This window comes from Triturus cristatus, chromosome 9 (genome assembly GCF_964204655.1).
Source record: "Triturus cristatus chromosome 9, aTriCri1.1, whole genome shotgun sequence".
Classification (NCBI taxonomy): domain Eukaryota; kingdom Metazoa; phylum Chordata; class Amphibia; order Caudata; family Salamandridae; genus Triturus; species Triturus cristatus.
In genome coordinates, this window is record NC_140592.1 from 1,143,709,807 (window position 1) to 1,143,733,794 (window position 23,988).

General features: G+C 45.3%; 1 protein-coding gene across 3 annotated transcripts in view; it reads left to right on the forward strand.

The window, feature by feature from the left end:
* MAPKBP1 (mitogen-activated protein kinase binding protein 1) overlaps positions 1-23,988 on the forward strand; it is a 953,926-nt gene that overhangs the window by 860,035 nt on the left and 69,903 nt on the right. For all 3 annotated transcript variants that reach the window (XM_085627077.1, XM_085627078.1, XM_085627079.1), the window contains exons 25-26: positions 764-909; positions 5,266-5,442. In XM_085627077.1, coding sequence (XP_085483203.1) covers positions 764-909; positions 5,266-5,442 — 323 coding nt within the window. The remainder of the gene's footprint in view (positions 1-763; positions 910-5,265; positions 5,443-23,988) is intronic.

Consider the following 23,988-nt stretch of genomic DNA (forward strand, 5'->3'; position numbering starts at 1 on the left):
GTGGTGGCAGCTGAAAGCAGCCACTCAGCCTGGACACTAATGGCAGGTCGTTTTTCAGGGGGCATCTCTAAGATGCCCTCTGAGCATTTTTCATTACATCCCACACTGGCATCAGTGTGGGTTTAATGTACTGAGAAGTTTGATAAGCAAATTCTCAGTTTTCAGTGCTGCCATTATGTTGCTGTGGAGTTCGTAATGATAAACTCCCAGCACTGTATACTCTTAATGGCAGCACTGCACTTACAATGTCTAAGAATGGACTTATACACTGTAGGGGTACAGGGCTCATGCACCTGTACCCTCACCACTGGTATAGGGCATCCAGCTAGAGAGGGTGTGTGTGTGTGTGTGTGTGTCTGTCTGTCTCACAATTAGTGCTGCAGCCCTTAGAGGTCTTCCCTGGTCACAGTGCCCTGGGTACCTGTGGTACCATTTACCAGGGGCTGACCTGTAGTCAGAGATGCCAATTTGTTTAGTTTTGGGGAAAGAACACAGGCCCTGGGAACCTGATTGGCAGGGACCCAGAGCACATAAAGTCAAAAGTGCATCAGTAGTTCTGGCAAAAAGTGGAGAGGTTACTGCAACAGAAACCCAGCTTCTCACAATGAAAGTTTGTCCCCCGAATGGAGTAGGAGGTTTCTGCCAAAAGCAGTGTCAACCCTATATTTAAAGCAAGTGAAAGTCCATTTAATAAAACTTATTTCAAAGTTTGATTACTGTAATTCCAGAAATTTCACTCATTTTAATTGTATCTCTCTTACAGTGAGTTCCAGGTAAAGGAAATTCCCCAAGGAAAATCAGGTAGAGATTACCAGGCGAATGGATGTCAAGATAAGAACAGCCCGGATAGTGCCTGCTCGATGGATTACTGCAGTAGTAGACTTTCCAGCCCAGAGCATCCAAATGAGGGTGAGCTCCTGAAGCTGTAACTTCCAGCTCTTGTGGTGACTGATAAGCTATAGCCCTTGTAATTATTAAAGGCACTTCCAGATAGTCTTATCGCAGACTTTAGATTATCTGAGCCAGGACCAAGGAGAATCTGGATCATTATAAGAAAATGGATATAAACATTATGCTTAGAGTCTTATGTTGCTCCGCAGAGCAGAAACCTTTTAAGCTTACCATCTTTTTAATGTCATGGCTGCTCTACATAGAAACCCTTGCATAGATTAATTTCAGAAAATATGACCAGGGCACAACACTCAGTAACATACTCTATTGTAGCAACACCTATTCTTTTGACTTCATTGCAGCCAGACTTGCCCTGTTTCAGTCTTTAGAGCCTCCTTCCAGCAACTTTGATGTGCTTGTTATGCCCTTGTGATCTTCTGAAGATTGGGCTGTGAAGTTACAAGCACCCACACTGAATTCCTTTTCAGTTTAACCATTGTTTTGTTTGCAGCACTGGTTGGGGTAATGCTTGCCTTTCTGAACTGGAGTCTCGACTTGCATTCACAACAGAACTGTCAGGCCATAGCTGGAATTCTGCTTTTTCAAAGCTTAGTCAAAGTATTCAGTAAATTTAATTTAGAATTTCCGAAAGACTGATTTACTTTTCTAAGTCAGTTTTCTTGTAGTACTTTTGGCAGATCCATATAAGGTTTGTGAAGCACCAGAAGAGATCTAATGAAAAACCAACAAACAGACTGACAAGCTCTTGTTCCAGTCTCTTTCTTAAACCGAAGAAATCTCCTTTTGAAGTCAAAGATGGAACTTCTAGACGTGTATTTGAGGGTCTTGATTTAGCCAGTCTCAGGATGTCCCTTTTGCAAAACCTTTTTATTGAGTTTTCATTTGTGCAACACACATGTATCACTGCATATACTGCTAATAGATTAACCGCATATAAAAAAACATGTCCAATCTGTAAGAACAGCAGATGCTGTGGGAGATTAAACCTACAAATATATCTTTGCACTGCATTAGCTGTTGGAGAAAGTCCCTTTTTTATCTTTGCTTGAGCTGAAGTACTGAGCACCTTGTTTATGGCCAGGAGAGGTGATCAATCACAACCAGTTTTTCTATGAATCTTGGCGGAAAATCTATTTTGATTGTGGCCTTAATTTTATTTACGACTGAGTAGATTTTCACATACATGACCTTTCCTCAACAAATGGGTTGGCAAAGGGCCAACCTTTAGTCCAAGACAGTTCTTACTGTTTATGATCCATGTTAATTAGCAGACTCCCACCTCTGCCCATTTGGACCAGCGTCCCAGGTCTCTGGGCATTCTTTTAATAGAGACCTGTGAGATCGCTGCTATTTGAAGGTTTGAGAGATGCCCCAGTAGATAATAGAACGAGTATTTTTAAAGCGCATGTTCCCCCTCCGCACCAAAGGCATGGGCTGAAATAAGATGTTTGTTACCTGACTCAATAGTACTCATTTTATCTACCTTGAGAGGGAAAAAGGCTTGGTGTACCTGCCAGGATTTGAACCTGTGACCCTGAGGTCAAACACAGATCCCAGAAGTGGATGTATTAGTCCATTGAGCCAGCAACCAGTTGATTGCCCTAGCATAATGCCAAGGATCTCTGTACATCGTTCCTGGGATTTACGATGTGCTTACAGGCTAATATAGACATTTTGGACCAAATTTATACTGTTGCTGTAACATTGTATAAACTGCCGGAATGGGGCATGTTGCTGCCTTTAAGGGTCTTCTTTAGTCTTTTTTGCATGTACGCCACCACCATGAGGATGGAAATGTACTTGTGTGTGTGTTTTTCCAGAACAAAAACTGCCTTATTGCACATACTCTTCCTACCTTTTGAAGTGAGGGTAAGGTGCGATTATTTGGATGATCCTATGCTGTGCCCAAAAAACTGCCCTCTGTATTTCCTCGGATCTGTAAAGTGGCCCGGATTTTACTCGGTCTTAAATAAGGGGGCCTACAAGGGATATTATTTTGGCATCAATTACATTTCTTAAAGATTATACTTATGAATGCCTTTGAATTTCCATTACAGCACAGTAAAATAAGACTGAAGAAAATTCAAATACCTTAATAATTAATTAATATTTCTCGCAAAATAGACAAATTAGGGTGTATTTCTTATTTTGTATAAATGTATATTTTTAAGAAAGTCGAAGGGTACAAAAATCTCATAAATACATAAATGATAGACACTGAAGATTTAACACTAGTTGATCATCATCACAAATGTAGTATAACACATTACAACATGAATTCTGTTGGAAACAGCCTATACATAGAACACAGTTTTCATAAGCATGACGGTTCTATAGTAGATTGACGAAATGGGTTGGAATGTTGACGTTTCAGTCTTTTGCGTGATTCATCTATAATACCATCTTCAGGAGCTGGCAATTCTGGTAAAATTGTAGTCCATAGTCTTGTTTATGAATGTTGGAGAGTCAATTTAACTTAATTTATCCAAAATATATTAAAGTCAGCGCGTTGTGGAGAGTACTGAATTCCGAATGACAATTTACACTATTTATTCTTTTATTTTTAGCTCCGTCCTTGATAGACATAACTGCGGCGTTTCATCCGCGTCTGAGACGTGGACAAGATGACGCGGTTACACGTGAACGCGCTGACTTTGATAGATTTTGGATAAATTAAGTTAAATTGACTCTCCAACATTCTTCAACAAGACTGTTGACTACAATTTTACCAGAATCGCCATGTCCTGAAGATGGTCTTATTGCGCAAAAGACCAAAACGTCGACATTCCAACCCATTTCTTCAATCTACTATAGAACCTTCATGCTTATGAAAACTGTCCTATGTATAGTTTGTTTTCAACAGTATTCATGTTTAAAGGGTTATACTACATTTGTGATGATGATTAACTAGTGTTAAATCTTCAGTGTCTATCGCTTATCTATTTATGAGATTTTTGTACCCTTTGACCTTTTTAAAAATATAAATGTATACAAAATAAGAAATGCACTCAAATTTGTCTATTTTGCTTCAAAGATGAATTCATCATTAAGTTATTTGATTATTCTTCAGACTAAATTTATTTTGCCGGAATTCAAAGGCGTTCATAAGTATAATCTATAAGAACGTAATTGATTCCAAAATAATATCCCTTGTAGGCTGCCTTACTTGATACAGTATATCACCCAAGCCCACTAGGGTATACTGGTTAACCCAATGTTTTGTCAAGATACCCGATTTTACTCTGGCATAGTTGGCAAGTAAGGATACTTCGGGGGATGACATTACAGCTCAGTTATCTTTTTATTATATGGGGTTCCATGCCTGAGCCTCCGATTCAAGTGACTTGCTGATTCACTAGATCAAAGCTGATCCATGGCTCTCCTGTTTGTGTGGGCAAATGTACTCCTGAAAACACACAAGATCAGAGGTAGGACTTTGATAACTTTTGGGGCAAAAAGTGTGTTGTGTAGTGTCTGGTGCCCTCTGTTCGTACGGATGGTCAGCCTGGTACATTCCGTTTGTGTGCTGAGCCTCTATCAGTGGCAAAGACACAGGGCTGCTGGGAGCATGCCCTGACTCAAACATGTGGTAACTGGCCAGACTGACTCTTCTGTCCTCAGTACTGCTCCATTCGGCATCAGCTGGATTCCAGGCAACATGAAGGTGAGGCCTTTAAGCTTGGTGATCAGCGCCATGACCATCAGCAAGGACTTAGTGAGCTCCTTCTGGCTGGAACCTTATGTGGGGTGTTGTCATTGTCACGCTGGCCAGGAAAAACATTGGACCCCATCATTACTTGAAGGCATCTCCAAAGGTTTGACAAATCGGGTTAAAGGAAAGAGCAAGTAGCCTCTGGTACAAACAAGGTACAAATTAAAATCAAAATCTAATTGCTGCAAACCTGATCTAGGTTATCAATCAAAAAGGCACCTGTAAAGTTATGATGCATTTGGTTAATTACACTTGAAAGATTGCACAGAAAGAGGGACTGTAACAAAGGAGAAATAGAAGTAGCAAAGAAGTATTGAACAGAAATTGCTGTGACCTAGCCATGTGCTCTTTAGGTCTAACTCACCCTTTTCCGAAGTTTCTGGGAAGCACAGCTGGGATATAAAAAAAAGCTTGGTTTTGTGTTTTTTCAATCTGCATTTATAGTTTAAACAGGTTACACTCTACCGTTACATAGATACATAGTAAATTAAAGAAGCCTCTGTTTCTCATGTTAATTTACGTTAGGCCAGTCTTTGGAAAATGGTTCATTGAGAAAAAGCACTATTTAGACATCTTGTGCATTTTAATGTCTCAAGACGATGCTTTCAATGTGGTTCTCTTTCCATTTGACCTAAACCAAGATTCTGAAAGTACAGAGCCCTTGAGTGTGGATGGCATTTCTTCAGACCTGGAGGAGCAAGTGGAAGAGGAGGAAGAAACAAATACCTGTATGATCGAATCTCAAGTGGTCAGCACTCCAGATCAGGAGGCCTTCTTGAAAGAACACTTTCAGACTTTGGCCAGCAACAGGTTCCCAGGTGGGTTTTTTATGCCAGTGTGTCATTTAAAATGGATATTAAACTTTTGAATGTATGAGAGTGTAGCATGACCAGAGATTAGTCACATCATGCAGACAGGTGAAGAAGAGTTGTGGTTAGAAAGAAGGGAGGCATAGTAAGCATTGGCTTAACTTGAAGATACCCTCATGCGTGTCATGGCTGGTCAACCCTTAATCCTTACACAGAAGAGCTAAAAAGCAATAGAAAACAAAACTGTCAAGAAAATGGAGCACAGTCTTAAATCAAGTGATAAAGTGAGTTGGTGCATTTTGGAACAAAATAACTTCCAGCTGCTGGACAAATGTCTGAATTGGAGGGTGAGGGCATTCATGGATAAAAAAAAGTGCTCAAAGATATGAACCAGATTGGCTGATCATTTACTCCTGTTCAGCAATGCAAGCCAATTATAAATGTAAATGCTGATATGTTCTTACAATGAGACACAAGATACAGTTTTAAAAATAAGATTAAATAGTAGTTGGAACTACAAACCTAATTCATGTACGCTTTAGATTTCGTAGTTATTCACTGTCATTTCAACTTCATTTTAGCACTTTTTTTTAGTGGAATGGTGCATCTGCAATCCTTGTACTATTGCCACCGGCCTGCAAATTTTGCACTTCAAAATTTAAATAAAGCAGTGTAATATCGGAAAGAGGAAGGAGGTAAATAGGGGGAAAGTACAGAGGTGATATTAGAGAAGTAAAACCGTGTCAAAGTAAATAAAGGATTATTGCTATGCTTTCAATGACTGCAGGATTGGGTAAACAAAATCTTAGTTTATTGGACAGTGGTACATTTGTTGTTGGGGGGGTGGTGTGGGGGGTGGAAGAAGTTGTTTCTGAAGTCCAGGCAAGAGCCCCTTCAAGACAGAGCAGGTTAAAGCTATAAACTCCTTTGATCACAAATGTTTAGTTTACAATTTTAAACTAATTGAGACCATGAGTTGTGTACATGCTAAGCATGGCACTTCAGACAAAAGTGGTGACTTTGCTTAGTGTCTGCTGTAGGTGTTTTGGCCTGGCAGATGCAAAGTACAATTCTCCAGTATTGGAACTTTCGTTTTACCTGCCTGAATCATCCCAGTTGTAGTGGGAGTCCCACGGTATCCTTATAAAAGCAGTAGATAATACTATCATAGGCTACAAAAACAGTCACTGCAATAACCTAACTCCCAAGAGAGGCTGAGTTCCTCAGATTTTCTACCGCACGTTGTGTGACAGGAGATCTCCCTTGGCTCTGGTAAGATTTTTCTTTCAAAACTTCAGAAAATGTCGTGTCTTTAAAGAAAGATCTCTTTCTTCAGGTCGTGTGAAACATGCGGTAAGAAGAGACTCCATGCTGAAGATCCCCATAAGAACTTTTTATACCCTCAGCATAAAGTAAATGACTGCAAAATGTGTCAAACTATCTCATTCAAAATCCTGAAAGATAGAGGGGGTAGGTTGTTGATTTGGCTGCAGAGACTTAAAAGTAAATCTGATGTAGTCTCTGAGGAAAGCTCTGCTTCACATTCCTCTCTGGAAAAATCTAAAAGGAGAAGGACCGGTCACGAGTCTTCTGAAGATAATAAAAAAAGCTTCTAAAAAATCCCGACTTCCTCTTTGTCGACAACAGCCATAACGACGCCAACAGTGTCTGCACCGACTGCGATGACCATGATAATTTCGTCATCTGTTCCCATTATGTCCTCGTTGACAACACTGCCTTCGAACCTAGCGAAGCTGCATGCTACACCCAGTCTTAAAAGACCATTGACGTTACAACTTACTCCTCTATATCCGTGGACAAGAACGTTTTCTTCAGAATCCATCACTGATTTCGCCTTTACCTCCAACATTTTTGGAAGATCAAGATGAGGTTTACATGTTTGGCCCTGCTTGCAGTCCCTCTCAGCTTCACGTCAAGTATCAGGACGATGATAAAGATGACTATGAAGGTTATTATCAACAGGACTTTTACACTCCACATGCTGAAATGCAATACATGGAACCTGTTTGTGAACCCATGGTCCACCTTCTCATTGCATTAGTTCAAGAATTGCAAGATATGTTGCAGGATTATCGTACTTTCTTTCATCGATGAGTGCACCTCCGCCTCCACCGGCATCTCTGCCACACATGTCTGAACCTTCACCTAGGATGTCGAAGGTGAAATTCAAGGTACAAGACCAGCTGGCAATGAGTGGGAAGCTAGCCTGGCTGATGAGGGGTGTTACCCCAAAACCAGTCCCAGGATGCTTGTTTCCAGTCCAGGGAAAACCTGGCTTGGCAATTCGGGCTGGACTGTTCCCTTAAGGAAAAGGGTCAAGACTGATTTGCATATGACTGGGTCTGAACTGGGGTGGCGAAATGAGCTTAAGAACGATGATGGATTCAACCCAGATCTGTGAATGCGTGTGAGTGTTCGAAAAGTTTCAGCGCTTCTTCCATCATCTCCTTGTGTTTAATGAGTGGGAAGATTACATAATCTTGACACCTGCTTCCCCATCGCCTCAAACAGCCGGATTTTCCGTCGGTGACATTGGCGGTTTCCACAAATTGATAGAGAGCTGCCTCTCGCTTTCAGTTACTGATGTTAGTCAAGCAGTCCGACTGCTTTCTTTATGATTTTAAAGACCAATCTCGGAAGACTGTGAGTAATCCCTATAATAGAACATATTTGGGATGAAAGTGTGACAGTCACGAGAACACCTGCTACAGTGATCGCAGTTTTGCCTAGAATAGACAAGAAATACAAGGCTCCTGATGATGTGCCAGCTTGTGTGTTCGGGCACTCGAAACCAGCCTCGGTAATCACTCAAGCTGCACAACGGAGGTCAAGGAATCCTTCAGCGCCTATAACCGCTCCAACAGATAAAGAAAGGAGGTGCCTTGAAAACATTGGCAAGAGGTTTACCTCGGGTACCACGGTGCGCATGGCTAATGCGCTAACGAGTCTAGAGACGTCCTTAGAAGTAAGGGTTGGTTGAGGGTAACAGTATTCCGCCCTGAAGTGCAAATTAAGTCCTAGATATGCCTTTTTATAGCTATGCACTTTTTTCATAAGCACATTGACACCTTACAGGCCATTAAGGCAGACACTGAGATGGCTAAAGCTTTGGGCACACTCCAGTACAAGAAGACCCCCTTTCGTGGAGCCCATACATTTTGTGGGGGCTACCAGAAATACCAACCTCAGACCTATCAGTCATTTCGCCCTTCCTACCAACATCAACAGACCTATTGTGCACCACCACCACATGCTGCATACTCCAGACAACCCAGACGTAAACAACCAGTACAGTCCAGAGATTCTGTTAGCAAACCACAATGATGTTTCGGCACCTGCTACACTCCCCCCTAACCTTCTAGCCAGAGGAGCAGGCATCACATGCTATTTCAGTCAATGGCAAAAATTACCACAGACCAATGGGTCCTGGATATAATAAAGTATGGCCATACCCTAGAGTTTGTCACAGTACCACCTCTTCATCCACCACAAAAATCTCTGCCATCCCATCTTTAGTTACTCCGAATGGAGACATTCGTCATGCTACAAAAAGGAGCTATAGAAAGAGTGCCACGCTCTCAAAGGGGAATGGGCTTCTGGTCCCGCTCTTTATCTTGTGAAGAAGAAATCTGGAGAATGACGTCCCATTCTGGACCTCAAAAAGCTCAACAAATACCTACAGGAAAAATCCTTCCACATGGTAACTCTTGAGGAGATATTGCAGCTTCTGAATCATTTGGATTTTCTGTCTCTATTTACAGGATGCATATTTCTCTATTACTCCAGTGTATTCGAGCTTTCATAGATTCACATGCCTGAATCATCCCCAGTCATCGAGACAGGAGTCTCTGGTACATAAAAAAGCAATGCTTAGTAGTATAGCAAACTGAAAAGAGGCCTAGGCCCATTTCCCCTTTGCAACCCATAACCTTTGTTATGTAAAAAAGGACCAAACTTGTCTCTGAACCAATCAGAGCCTCTCACCCTCTAGAACACTCCTGAGAGAACCTCTTGCCCCTCAGATTTTCTACCGCACATTGTGCTAAGGAGTCTACTCTGAGCTCTGCTCAAATTCTACAGTTTATTTCTATTTCACTCTGGATTTTAGAGTTTTTCAACTAATTTGATAATTTTTTATAACTGCCTTTTTCTTCACCAACTCCTGAGAATGGCTGACAAAGAAGAAAGGTTTATTTAGAGCCTGTGCTACCTGTTCAAAGAAAAGGCTATATACAGACGACCCTCATAAAGATTGCATATACTGTCTTTATCCAGACCATCCGGCAAAGGACTGTAAGGTATGTCGTACCTTTTCTAATAAAACACTGAGGGATCGTGAAGGAAGGCTTTTAATATGGCTTCAAAAACTTAAAACCAGGAAAGACGGCATGTCTAGTGACAGTGATGAGGCGTCTACAACTTTTAGGAGATCTCAGAAAAGAAACAGATCTCCTCAGGGGTAAGACCTGAGAAGGCCCTTAAAAAGACCACTATTGGGTCTTCTGGGCGCAGTCCCTCAAACCCTCCTCCACGTAAGGAAAAGGAGAGCAAGGGTCATGCTTCAGGGGTAAAACATACAAAGAGGACAAGCTCAGAGCCCTCAAAATCACCCCCTAAAGTCAAACATTCATTCAAGAAGCCGGCCTCCACACCTCCTGAGGGAAAATTTGGAGAAATCTTACTTCTAAAGCTATATCTCTGTCGACGGTGGTATCGTCGATGGCAGTGTCGACGCCGAGACCTTCGACTGCATCGACGACAGCAACAACAGGATCGTCGATGGCAACGATGACGACAGTAACAGCAGCGACGACGGCAGCATCGACGATAGTTTCGTTGGCGGTTTCGACAGCGATCTCGTCGACGGCCTCATCGACAAGAGAAAAAAAAAACAGGAATTTGCCAGAACTTGCCTCTCCAAGTAAGGTGACGCCTCTGGTACCATCCCACCTGTTGGAGGAGAAAAAGTCACAGGAGGAGGAGGATTTGCATGTGAAGTGCCAAGAGGATGACTGGGAAGACGAATATGAGGGGTTTCAGGATAGTCCCCAGCAACACTATCGCAAGGAGTACCAGGAAAAGATAGTGAGCGTTCTGTCTTCATTGCTAACGGATCTGCAGTTTGTTAGAGGATTATAAAAAGAGGCATCCTATACCTCATACTTCTCAAAAGATACATCTCAGCCACGCTCTATTCCAAGTACGCCAGAGCGACGGCAAGAGGTTTTACCAGAGTCCTTGCCTACATCACCACTACCAAGGTCTCAACAAGATCCAGTGACCTCTGATGATGAACAGGATGAGGGAGAGATAACAGACCCTAGTAAAGAGTGGGACGATTATCTCATTCCGTCGCCTTTGTCTCCTTCACCGAAACCGATCGATTCTCCTCCCGAGGACATCGGGGGGGGGGGGGTTCCATAATTTAATCGAGAGAGCTACGAGATTTGCGCTCACCATGTCATCTGATAAAACTGAATGTTTCTTGCACGATTTCAAGGAGCCATATCGCAAGGCAGTTCGGTCTCGCCCAATTGTCAGTCATATATGGGAAGAGGGTCTCAAGGTCATGGAGACATCAGCAACGGTTACTCCAGTACTCGCCAGGCTGGACAAGAAATATAAAGCGCCCTCGGATGCTCCAGCTTGTCTACTAGGCCACCCCAAGCCGGACTCAGTTATAACCCAGGCGGCTCAGCAGAAAACTAGGAATCCATCAGCTCCGATTACGACACCTCCCGACAGAGAGGGTAGGCGTTTGGACAATGCAGGGAAGAGATTGTCTGCCATTCTAGTTAAGGCGGCGAATGCCCTGGCCATTCTGGGCAGGTATGATAGGCAAATGTGGTGTGACCTCTCGCCTTACATAGACAGCATTCCAGAAGCTGATAGACAGGAGGCCAAAAAGATCCTCCAAGAAGGAGAAAGGACTTCGGCTGAAGTCCTATATTGCGCAATGGACATTGCGACCACGGCCTTCAGATCTTTGGGAGGAGCGGCAGTCTTACGCCGGCAAGGATGGCTGAGAGCAACAGCGTTTTAGGCCTGAAGTCCAGAATAAAATCTTGGACCTTCCCTTCAATGGAGAGGATTTGTTCGGAAAACACATCGAGGCTCTGCAGAGTATCAAAAAAGATACCAACACCGCAAAATTACTGGCAACGCTGCAATGTAGGAAGATTCCTTTTCGAGGCTCTAGAGGTAGGGGCCAATCCTCCTATAGAGGAGGTTACCAACAAGCGCTGTTCCCAATAACGTGCGCGCACGCACCTCCGTTACAAGAAGCGCGCAGTGCTGTGTGTGGCGTGCGCACACACACACAGCACATCAACGAAGAACATTCGTGCCGCTGCTTTTAAAAAGCGAGCAGCGCGAAAACCGGGTGTTTCTTCCATGTGGCTGTGGTGCATACTGTGTGCTTTTGTTTAAGTATTTGTTAATTGCAGCTCCGTCACGAGCTGCAATTAACATGAATAATTTAACAAAAGCACACAATCTGCCCATCACCCTGCAGCTGCGCTCTATTATGAAAAGAAATCCAGCAAGTCTACAAACACGGTGTGAAAAGCACACGTCGTGTTTGTAGACTTGCTGAATTTCTCATCTTAACCAGAGCTGGGCTGCGGGGTGATTGTGTGACTTTGTTAAAGTTTTCAGGTTAATTGCAGCTCCAGACGGGCGCTGTGATTAACCTGAAATCTTTAATAAAGGCCCACAATCACCCCCCAGCCCAGCTCTGTTACGAAAAGAACTGCAGCAACTCTACAAACACGGCGTGAAAAGCACACGTCGTGTTGGTAGACTTGCTGAATTTCTCTTAATAGAGCGCAGCTGTGGGGTGATTTACACTTACTTTTCTGTGCTTGGCATAGTGTGCCACCCTACTTGTATTTTCCTCTTTCTGTCATTGCATTCAGCTGTATGATACAACAAGCAGTGGTCGAAGTGGGCAGGGAAGGCAGGGCACAGCGTGCCCCTACATCTACAATTACATGGAATCCGTTCCCCTACTTTCTTATTTCAAATATGCATCCCGGACGGCAGAAATCGCCAAGGCCGATTGTTAAGGCTCGGCTTTTGGGGACGGGCGGAACGGGCAGAGAAGGAAAAGGACTCTGTCTTTTTCTTCGTGCCCAGAGAAGACAAGGACTATGTTCAGTTCTCCTGCCGCTGGCAGTGGCAGCTGCTCCCCCTTTGTTCCCCCTCTTCCCTCTTTCTGTCTCGCTCCTCCTCATTTAGTGAAAACCGAGACTTCAAGAAACCGGTATTACCTTCTCTTTCCTCCTTTCGTTTATTTGCTCCCCTGTGAAATGGATCCAAAAAAGAAACACTTTTGCTGGAAACTCTTCTGCCATTTTTCAATTTTTAAGTGCAGTCTTGGGGTGGAGAGAAATAAAACATTAAAAATAAGTAACTAAAGCAAAACAGAGGACCAGATGGATTTCTTTACACCTAAACACATTAGCGCCACTTTACAGTGTTTGCCAGTGAAGCGCTACTTTTGTTTTCTCGTCGCTCTTTGAACAACATTGTTTTCCCTGGGTGGGAAAGTGCACTATTCCTGGAGGTACTGAAATACCAGCTTGATGGGTGAATTGGAAAACAAAATGTGTACAGCTGCCCTGTATTCACAAACGTGGTCTTTTTAAACTATACTGCTTATGTTTTGTAAGGATATAAGCAATAGGCTTTGAAACGGGTCCCTTCTGGGCCTTGTAGTCTGGCCTTAACTTTTCAGGCAAACGCACTCACTAATTTCTGAATAATGAGTGTAAAAAGAAAAAGGTAACCATGTTCCTGCTTACATTTCACATGCTTTAATTAATCCTGCATTCCTTATGCGTATTTGCTTTATTTGGGATGTTAATTGTTTTATAGGCAGCATATTGCTCTTGTCTAGTGCGTAATTTGAATTGAGTCACAACCAGGTGTTTATAGCTGGTCATTTCAGTGCAAGTTTCTCTCAGTGGGGCAGTATGGTGTTTAGTGGGGGAGAGGATGTGGCACTATGGTCAGAGCTGCTGAATTTGGAACTGGGGAACCAGGTTCAGCCTTCCTGACCAGTCCACCAGATCACTCCCCCTGAGGGAGCACATTCCAATGCTAGACATTAGAAGGCCCCGCAAGATCTTAAAATCCCTGGTGTCATAGCACAAGCAGGTGGACCCTAGCAGTGACAAGCGTGGGTTAACCTTGAAGGTCTGTCCGCCACAATTTATTCTGAAGTTCACCTCCAGTCTTGCAGGCAGGCCTATGAAGCAGCACACCATAGAGTGACTGTGACTCTGTCACTGAGGTCACAGGACCCTTGAGCAGGGTGGCTCTAGGGCAGTGCGACCGCACCAGGTGCTGACCAGCCGAGGTCCGTGCAGGTAAAGGCGGTGGGGCAGAGGGGCCAGGTAAAGGGGGAATCCGCGAGGGACGATGCAGAGTTGAAAATTAAATAAATAATTCATTTTCCCTTGGCATCGTCCCTCGAAATCCCCTCTTACCTGGCCCCACCGCTGTTACCTGCACAGACCGCGGCTGGCGCTGACTTCAGGTGGGGGCGTCATGTTTGCAAGTATAATATGGTTTTATAAGCACTTGCTGTCTCCTTCTTGGCCTCCAACAATTTTCGGCAACAATACAAATGTAATAACTCAGCCGTCTCCTTCTCTTCTTTTTCTTCTTCCTCATATCAGTCCCGCTCCATGTTTACCCACTTTCCCCTTCTCCCCATCCCATTCTTGTCTCCTTTTCCCTCTCACTGCCTGTTCTTTGCTTTCTCTCTTACCGGTTTTCCATTCTCCTTTCTCCTTCCCAGTTCTCCAAAGCCTCTGGCTGCCTTTCTCTTTCTGTCCCTCTCTTACCAATTTCTCCATTACCACTTCCCCATTTCTCGCCTTTGCGCCCTGACTTTTTTTCTACTTTATTCCTCTCTCTCCCTTTCTCCGTCACTAAATCCTATTTCTCACTATTCTCCTCTCCTTTTCCTTCAGGCTATGTTACAATTTTGTAAACACATACCACTATCTCTGAATATTACATGGAGGCACATTTAGAATTTGGACCAGTGTGCCTCTGCAGTGTGGGTGACCTGGCCATAAAGGACATGAAAAAGCTGAAATTGAATCATAATTCCGAAGCTGTTCTAATCAGGGGTCCCGGAAATAAGTTTGGCCCTGGCACTCAAAATCCTTAAGATGTCCCTGTGCATTTGGTAAAATTTTCATGTTAATCGCAGCACCCATCATGAGCTGCAATTAACACGAAAACCTTAACAAATGCACACAATCCCCCCGCAGCCCAACCGTATTAAGAAAAGAAATGCAGCAACATAGCTGCCAAGGTTTTAAATTGCAATGTGAGATGTTTTCATAATTTCACTGTAATTATTAGTGCCATTTGAACAGGGCTGGCTTTAGTGCTGGTTTCGCCTGGTGTGACAATGTTTGTTGGCGCCCCAATGACCACCTCCGCCACGGGTACTCTCTACCAACCTTTAACAGTGACCCTCAAGTCTCCATAACCCCTCTCTCTTTCATATTTATTTTGATTAATAGCGCCACTCATACCAGAGTAAGGTGTTAAGCACTTTACATCGAATACACATTACACAGAGACACTGAATCAGTGTGTAAATCAATGTATAGGAAATGTTACATCAGACAGAGGAATAAAATGTCTCTTAACAGAGCTGGGCTGCTAGGGTTTTAAGCAAACGTTTGTAGTGATATTTGGCTCTGCACACACGCGTGATGTGGTTCGTGGCGCACATAGCCATGACTGCAGCGCACACAGACCCTACACTGCCGCACACAGAGGAAAATAATTAGAGGGAACATTGCCAACAAGGCAGATACACTTCTTACTCCACCTCATCTCAGCCCTACTGTCAGCAGTATACACCACGACAAACAGGAGGTTACACAAAATCTACTCCTAGAGGTCGAGGAGGTCGTCAGGGGAAGGACAACACACAATGACAACTTTCTGACTCCGGCTACACCTATTCCTCTTACGTCACATGTTCCCCTGGGTGGAAACATTTCTTATCTTCAAAATTGGCAGCAAATAACTACGGACCAATGGGTCCTCAACATAATACAATTCAGACACACTCTAGAACTTCTGCAAACGCCCCCTTGTACACCGCCGAAACATCAAGAGCTCAAATACTTACATCAGATGCGTCGGGAGATTCGGACAATGCTCCGAAAGAGCAATAGAACCGGTACCGAACTCCCAGAGAGGAAGGGGATTTTATTCCCCTTTTTTTTCTAGTCAAGAAAAACGTTCTCCAATGGCGTACTATTTTGGACCTCGGGTCCCTAAACACCTATCTCCAGAAACAATCTTTCAGAATGGTTTCCCTCCAAGGTATTCTGCTGCTCTTAGACCCAGGAGATCATATGACCACATTGGACCTACAGGATGCGTACTTTCACATCCCCATCCATCCTTCCCACAGGCAGTAACTTTGGTTCATGGTGGCCGGAGAGCATTACCAATTCAAGGTACTGCCTTTCGTTTTGAAGTCAGCCCCGAGAATTTTTACGAAATGCCTGGCCCCAGTGGCAGCTGTTCTAAGGAAACAAACACCAAGTATTTCCTTACCTCGACGACTGGTTGGTCAAAGCTCCATCAGCAGCATCGGCTCGGTCGTCAACAACGGCTTGCGTGGAGCTGTTTGCCAGGTTAGGTCTGACTTTAAACAAAGAAAAATCATCTCTTCAGCCGACACGAAACATCACCTTCTTGGGAGCAATACTAGACACAGAGGTAAACAAAGCGTTCCCCTCCAAGGAAAGACAGCTGGGAATAATATCTCTAACCCAGAGTTTTATAAGAAGAAAGTGTCTTTCAGTACGCAAGTACCAATCATTGCTGGGAACGATATCTTGCATTCCCCTCGTACCTTTCTGCAGGCTAAGGATGCGTCCGTTTCAAGAGAAACTGGATCTACAATGGCATCAGGCGGCGGGATCCTTCGACGATATAGTCAGGGTAACGCCGACCATGATCCACGCGGCAACATGGTGGACCCAAAAGGGGAATGTCTTGCAGGGTTTTTCATTCCTTACACAACCAGCCCCACTGTTGATTATGACAGATGTGTCCTTAGAAGGCTGAGGAGCGTTCAATCAGGACCTCCAAGTCAGCGGTCGCTGGAAGTTGCACGAACAGCAAATGCACATCAACCTCTTGGAACTCAGAGCCGTCCGCTTAGCATTGCTAGCGTTCCTACCAAGGATACAGGGATCAGCTGTGTTGATAAGAACGGACAACACGACAGCAATGCACTACTTAAACAAACAGGGAGGTACACGCTCACTCTCCCGTCTCAAGAAGCCCAGAAAGTATGGGAATGGGCGCTGCAACACAAGATATCCATAACAGCGGAACATCTCCCAGGGGACCAGAATGTCAAGGTGGATACTCTCAGCAGGCTCAAATCCACCTGCCACGAGTGGGAGATTGACCTAGGGAGTCTAGACAGCATCTTCCAAAGATGGGGAAAACCAACAGTAGACATCTTCGCAACAGTGGAGAAGAAAAAATGACAGTTCTTCGCAAGCTGGCTTCCCCAACGGGGATCTTGGCGGAATGCGTTTTTTATGGCATGGTCAGGTGTCTTTGCCTACGCCTTTCCTCCAATTCCCCTCGTGCCACGTGTTCTTATGAAGATCAAAAAGATAATCCTGATAGCACCATGGTGGCCCAGGCAACGCTGGTTCACAGAGCTTCTGCTACTGTCGGAGGAACACCCGATTCGCCTCCAGTCAATACTGTCACTCCTGACGATGTCCCGGGGAGAAGTGCTTCATCCGAACCCGAAATCACTGCACTTAGCGGCCTGGCTCCTGAACACTGTGAATTTCAGCATCTAAATATCTCAGCGGAGTGCAGAGAGATCCTATCGAGAGCCAGAGCGGATAGTACGAACAAAACGTACAGGAGGAAGTGGAAGAGATTCTGCTTATGGTGCAAAAGATGTAACATTCAGTCTCTGAACTCGGCAGCACACGAGATTATTCCTTACATTTTGCTTTTGGCAAAGTCTGGTTTGGCTCATGCATCTATAAAGGTACATCTAGCCACAATATCACGCTACAGAAGGACTTCCTCTGGACCATCTCTGTGGTCCGCAAGAGTCATCAAACAATTCATGAAGGGATTGTTCTGGGTTTTTCCTCCAGTAAAGCCTCCACCACCTCTCTGGCAATTGAACATTGTTCTTTCCCAATTAATGAAACAGCCCTTCGAGCCAATACACAGGGCAGATCTGAAATTCCTGTCGTGGAAAGATGCGCTTCTCATCGCGCTCACTTCAGCCAGGAGAGTGGGGGAAATGCAGGCTCTCACGATCCAAGACACTTTCTTACAATTCAAAGAGGACAGAATGATACTCTGGACTAATCCAAAATTAATTCCAAAAGTACCAACTGATTTTCATTTAAATGAGCCACTAATTCTCAAACGGTTCTTTCCTCAAACAACAGCGGCGGAAAGAGCTCTCCTCTCGCTGGATGTCCAACGCTGTCTAAAGTTCTATTTGCAAAAGACTAGACCCTTCCGCAAGTTTTCACAACTTTTTGTCGCCTTCAGCGCACCCAGGAAGGGTTTCCCTTTGTCAAAAAGGGGAATTGCCAGATGGATTTCCAGTGTGATAGAGTATTGTCATCAGGCAGCTGGATGACCTCTGAATGCACGAGTCCGTGCCCGTTAGACAAGAGCAGTGTCCACCTCCACTGCTTTGTTTGCGGGAGTGCCGATCCAGGATATCTGCAGGGCAGCGACCTGGACAAGTATGCACACCTTCACCAGGCATTACTGCTTGGATGCAGCCACAGGAAGAGATGTGGCGGTGGGAGAAGCGGTGCTGAGGAACTTTATCCAGTAACGGTGAGCCCTCTTTACCATCCCTCCTTCCTTTATTGGTCACATTTGCACATTTTATTTTTGTTTATTGTATTATATGCAATTTGCGGAGTGTTTTTGCTGTGTGTATTGGTATAGGAAGACCGCTTTTATCACACTAAATATGTTCCCTTGTTCCAGGTCTTGGGTAACAAAAAATGTGCTATGATTTACTGCTCGCTATTCTGATTCAGGCATGTGAATCTATGAAAGCTCCAATACTGAATTAAGAAAACAAGTTACTTACCTGTAACTGTAGTTCTCCAGTATTGGAGCTTTCATAGATTCACATGCAACCCACCCTCCTCCCCTGAGAGGCTCACCTCGGATTTAGCACAAAAGGTGTTATGGCACAAGTGCACGAAAATCTGAGGGGCAAGATGTTCTCTCAGGAGTGTTCTAGAGGGTGAAAGGCTCTGATTGGTTCAGAGACAAGTTTGGTCCTTTTTTACATAACGAAGGTTATGGGTTGCAAAGGGGAAATGGGCCTAGGCCTCTATTCAGTTTGCTATACTACTAAACATTGCTTTTTTATGTACCGGAGATCTCCCGTCTCGATGACTGGGAATGATTCAGGCATGTGAATCTATGAAAGCTCCAATACTGAAGAACTACAGTTACAGGTAAGTAACTTGTTTTCTTCCTATCCATCCCAAACGTCAAAGGTTTTTCCATTTCACTGGGGCAGGTCCTCCCCTTCGGCCTCCGCTCAGCTCCTTGGCGATGTTCAAATGTCTCACTCCTGTGGCAGCACACCTACAATTGCAGGGCCTGCAGATTTTCCCATATTTCGACCATTGGCTAGTGAAAGCTCCTTTACACTGGGCCTCGGTAGCCATATCCATCAGCCTACAACTGTTTCGCTCTCTGGGGCTTTCAGTTAACTACCAGAATTCCGTTCTCACACCATCTCAACGGATAACTTTTCTTGGAGCAACTTTGGATGCATGCCAAAATAAAGCTTTCTTATCCACAGAAAGGCAAAACACCATACTATCGCTGGCTCACAATCCATCCAAAAAAGAGTTTGCCTCCATCCGTCTACTCAAATCCTTTCTCGGCATGATGTCCTGGACCCTCCTCATGGTGCCCCATGCACGTCTCAGGATGAGACCTTTCCAGGAGCAGCTGTATAGGCAATGGTTTCAGGTGACCGGCTCATTTGAGGACATTATTCAGATCACTCTGATCTTGAAAAAAGCATTTCCTTGGTGGCAGTCTGCCAACAATCTCTCTGTGGCCCTGACATTCCCCTCTCCTCTTACGGAGTTACTTCTGACCACGGATCCCTCATTGGAAGGCTGGGGAGATCACCTTCAAGACCTCCAAGTACCTGACAAATGGAGTCTTTCTCTCCCCCTCTCCAAGATGCACATCAACTTCCTGAAATTGAGGGCAATTTTCCTAGCTCTTCAGTCGTTTCTCCCAAGAATACGAGCATCCTCCGTCCTCATTTGTACAGACAATACCACTGGCATGCACTGTCTCAGCAAGCAGGGAGGAACGAGGTATCCCATTCTATCCCTGGAAGCTCAAAAGATCTGGGAGTGGGCCTTACTGCACCGCATCATCTTCAAAGCAGAGCATCTTCCTCGAGTGAGAAGCAACCTAGTAGGCACCTTGAGCAGAATAGGACAAACATGTCACGAACGGGAACTCGATCAGTTGATTCTCGACTCCATCTTCTGGAAATGGGGAACACCAAACTTTGACTTCTTTGTATCTCAGGAGAACTGAAAATCGTGGTTCTTCGCCAGCAGGGAACCTCAGAGAGGGTCATGGTGAATTTGTTTTTGATAAGCTGTTCAGGAATCTTTGCTTACCTCTCCCCCGTGTCCTCTCATCTCCAGGGTTCTAATGAAGATGAAGAGAACCGTGCCGTGTGATCCTCATTGCTCCACGTTGGCCCCGCCAGTATTGGTTCACGGAGCTACTCCTACTCTCGGAATCCAAGCCTGATCTCCTTCCAGTGATAACTCTACTGACCATGAACAAAGGAGAACTCCTGCACCTGCAGCCTGCGTCTCTTCAGTTGCATGCTTGGTACCTCAATTCAATGAATTCAAAGATTTGGACATTCCCCAGGACGGTATGGATGTTTTGTCCCGGGCATGACTTGAGTCCACTAGTAAAACATACAGATTAGAATGAAAGCGTTTTTGTTCTTGGTGCATTTGGAGCAACATCCACCCTCTTCTCTCTGGAAGAAGTTTTGCCTTGCCTTTGCCTGTCTCTCTGGCAAAGTCAGGACTGGGTTACGCATCAGTGACGGGCCATCTCGCAGCCATGTCCATATACAGGCGCCCTTCCGATGCTTCCTCCTTGTGTTCCTCTCCCATCATCAAACAATTCATGAAAGGATTATTCAGGACTTTTCCTCCCATTCGGTCTCCTCCGCCAGAATGGCGTCTCAATATAGTCCTATCTCAACTAATGAAACCACTGTTTGAGCCAATTCTCAGAATAGAGCTCAGGTTTCTGACTTGGAGAGTAGCATTACTTCTGGCACTTACCTCTGCGAGGAGAGTAAGTGAAATCCAAGCTTTCACTGTCCGAGAACCCTATCTATGATTTACAGAGGACGGTTTTACTGAGAACAAATCCTAAATTCATCCAGAAGGTTCCAACTCCGTTTTACCTTAATGAACCTGTTGTTGTCCTCTGCACGTTTTTTCCAAATCCATCCTCTACAGCAGAGAAATCTCTTCACTCTTTAGATGTTAAAAGAGGTCTTAAGTTTGCAAAGAACAAAACAGCTACGCAGAACGGATCAATTGCTGGTCTCATATGGGCCTCAATCACTGGGTGCTGCAGTCACAAAGAGCACCATTGCAAAAAGGATTGCTACAACTATTCAGCTGTGCCATACTAAAGCGGGGAAACCGCTCACAATCAAGGCCAAAGCACATTCTACAAGTGCAGTATCCTGTTTTGCGGCTTGTTTTCTGGCGTCCCGTTGGACAAGATTTGCTGTGCCGCAACATGGAAGAGTACACATACTTTCATCCAGCATTATTGTCTGGATCTGTCAACTTACAGTGACGCAGCTGTAGGACAGGCGATCTAACGTTATCTGCTTCAATAAGGTAATCCTCTACTCTTGGAGGTATTTTTTCCTTCTTCATTTATGTTTTTACCATAATAAAGTTATGACATGCTGATTGCTCTTGCATGTTACATCACTGGTTTGCTAGTGATAAACAACTACAGTGTGTGAGTGTGTATATGTATATGTATGTGTGTGTGTGTGTATATGTATATATATATATATATATATATATATATATATATATATATATATATATTGCTTCTATACACATTTGTCTATACACCTGATAGCTACTCTGATTCAAGCATATACATCTATGAAAGATCCAATATGGGATAAAAAAAATGAGTTACCTGTTACTATGGCTCTCCAGTACTGGTAACTTTCATAGATACACATGTGACCCACCCTCCTCCACTGAGGGGCGTCCCTTATTTTCTTAAAGTATACAGTTTCATACTTATGCTTGAAAATCTGAGGAACTCTGCGTCTCTTGGGAGTGTTCTATAGGCGCTTGAGAACCGTAGTTACAGGTAAATAACTAGTTTTCTTGTCGTCTCCGGGAAAGTTTGAAGAACAGCATTTTTTTGCAGTTGTAAGGTGAACATTTGTAGTTGGACAAAAAAGGAGAAATTTTGCAATGGGTTTTAGAAATACTAATGTCTTTTAGTCTGCTCTGAGAGCACTCATTTCTAACTCTGGGAATATAAAAAGTGTGACACCCTAATTGTGACAGTGATGTGGGTTTCAAGCGCAGGATCAGTATTTATCCTAAAGCTGATTTTTGAGATGTAGGCGTCACATAAAAAATAGCAAATGCACTAAAGTGTCAGTTGATATTTTCACTTTAAATTGGAAATCAATGGGGCGTGGCTTGTGGAGCCAAGATGGTGGACGCACTGTAAGAGTGCTCCTGGACCCCTCCGCCATCCGCCTGCATTCCTTACCGTGAGCGAGTCATCAGAAGCGGCAAACTGCTGCTAACCCTCCGCTGCACCGCCGGTTGTGATTTGGAAGTGCAGTGCCCCGAGATTCATCCTTCTGCCGCGACGCTCTGGCCGGCCCTGCCTCACGGCCAAGATGGCGACTCCCGCATCCTGACTGTGCCCCAGGCTGCTCTTTGTGCGATCTGCCCGGTCTGCTGCCGGTTGCTGCAGGGCCTGAGGAACCCGCCATACCTGTGGGGGCACCCGACTTTTTCTGGATCTGTTGGACCCTCCGGCCGGCGCGGGAGGGGGCGGATTGGCGGCGTGTAGTCCTGGTGGCATGCGGTGGGGATGGTGCTTTTCATCTGAGCCCCAGCCTCTCCGGCGGTTCTGCCGTTACATCGACTGTCATGTTGGGCAGCTGGGAGGCTGGTGGAGGGTGCTCGTGGGCCCCGAGGCAGCAACTGTTCCTGTTGTCTCCCGAGTGCCTCCCCTCCTGGTGGTGCGGGGGAGGTGCGGCCCGTTGCTCCGGAGAGCCGCGACCTGCGTTGCCGCCGCCTTCTCCCTTGGCAGTGGAGATACGTGCCTGTTCCCCTCCACCGCGACTCGTTGGCTATACTCTTCGGGGGGCCTGCAGGGGACACGTCTGGGCACTGGAGGAGGCCCTCTATCTCTGCGCTGTCGGCTCTTGGCGGCGTCCGAGCCCGCCTCGCCGCCTCCTGGTCCTTCCTCGATCCGGGAGCGGGATGCTTCTACAGAGCAGAGCAAGTGTTAAGGAGTGATGACCGCTGGGGTGCTGTCATGCAGGTACAATGACCAGAGGCTCCTTCGTGCACACCTAGCACTCATGGTCTGAGAAGGCTGGACCTTGTAGCTGTTGCTTCAGAGAAGAGTAACAGATTGGAGCCGGTGAGTGACAAATCCTCCTCAGAATTAAAGAAAGCTTGGTTGCTGTGGTATTTGATGTCCTTAAAGTCACGCCGGGAGAATATGTTGGTCGGACAACACTAATGGGCATGCAAATGATGATAGCCATTCAACCTGGGGAACTTTTCAGTTGTGGTTGGAGCAAAATGGTGTCCGAGAGATCCTCCATGCACAATCGCTGAAAACCCGAGCCAGCGGCAGCGTCTGATCCCACCTCGCCGCCTCTCGGTCCTTCATGGGGCTTAATCCTTGAATTGGCCTCCACCTGTGCCCTAATTTCGTTTGACGGTCCGGCGGTGTGACCGTAGGTCGCGCTGGACAGTGCTGGACGGCAGGGGCTGCGGAGCGGCAATTAAGAGGTATTTGGGTGCCCCAGGATTGTGGAGTACTTGGTGGGAGAGCCGGGCACCAGTGGGGTCCGGAGACATATGCCAGGGGCCTCCCATCCATACAGGGGCTCGGCCAAGCAGTGGACCGGAGGTGGACTGGCTTGAGTTGCCTCTTCTGTCTTTGTGGTGCAGCCTGGGTCCTGCTTCCAGCTTCCTCAGGACCAGGCAAGAGTGAACGTGGTCTCCCTGGATTCCGCAGTCCTCCTGTGGGTGGGTGGGGGTGGGGGGGGTACATGGCGTGCAGTGATTCCAGGCCGGGGGTAGTTCCAGGGAACGTCTTCGGCCGCATAGATCGAGAGGCGGGTGGTCTTGGACTGGACCCGCACTTTGGCTGCTGGGC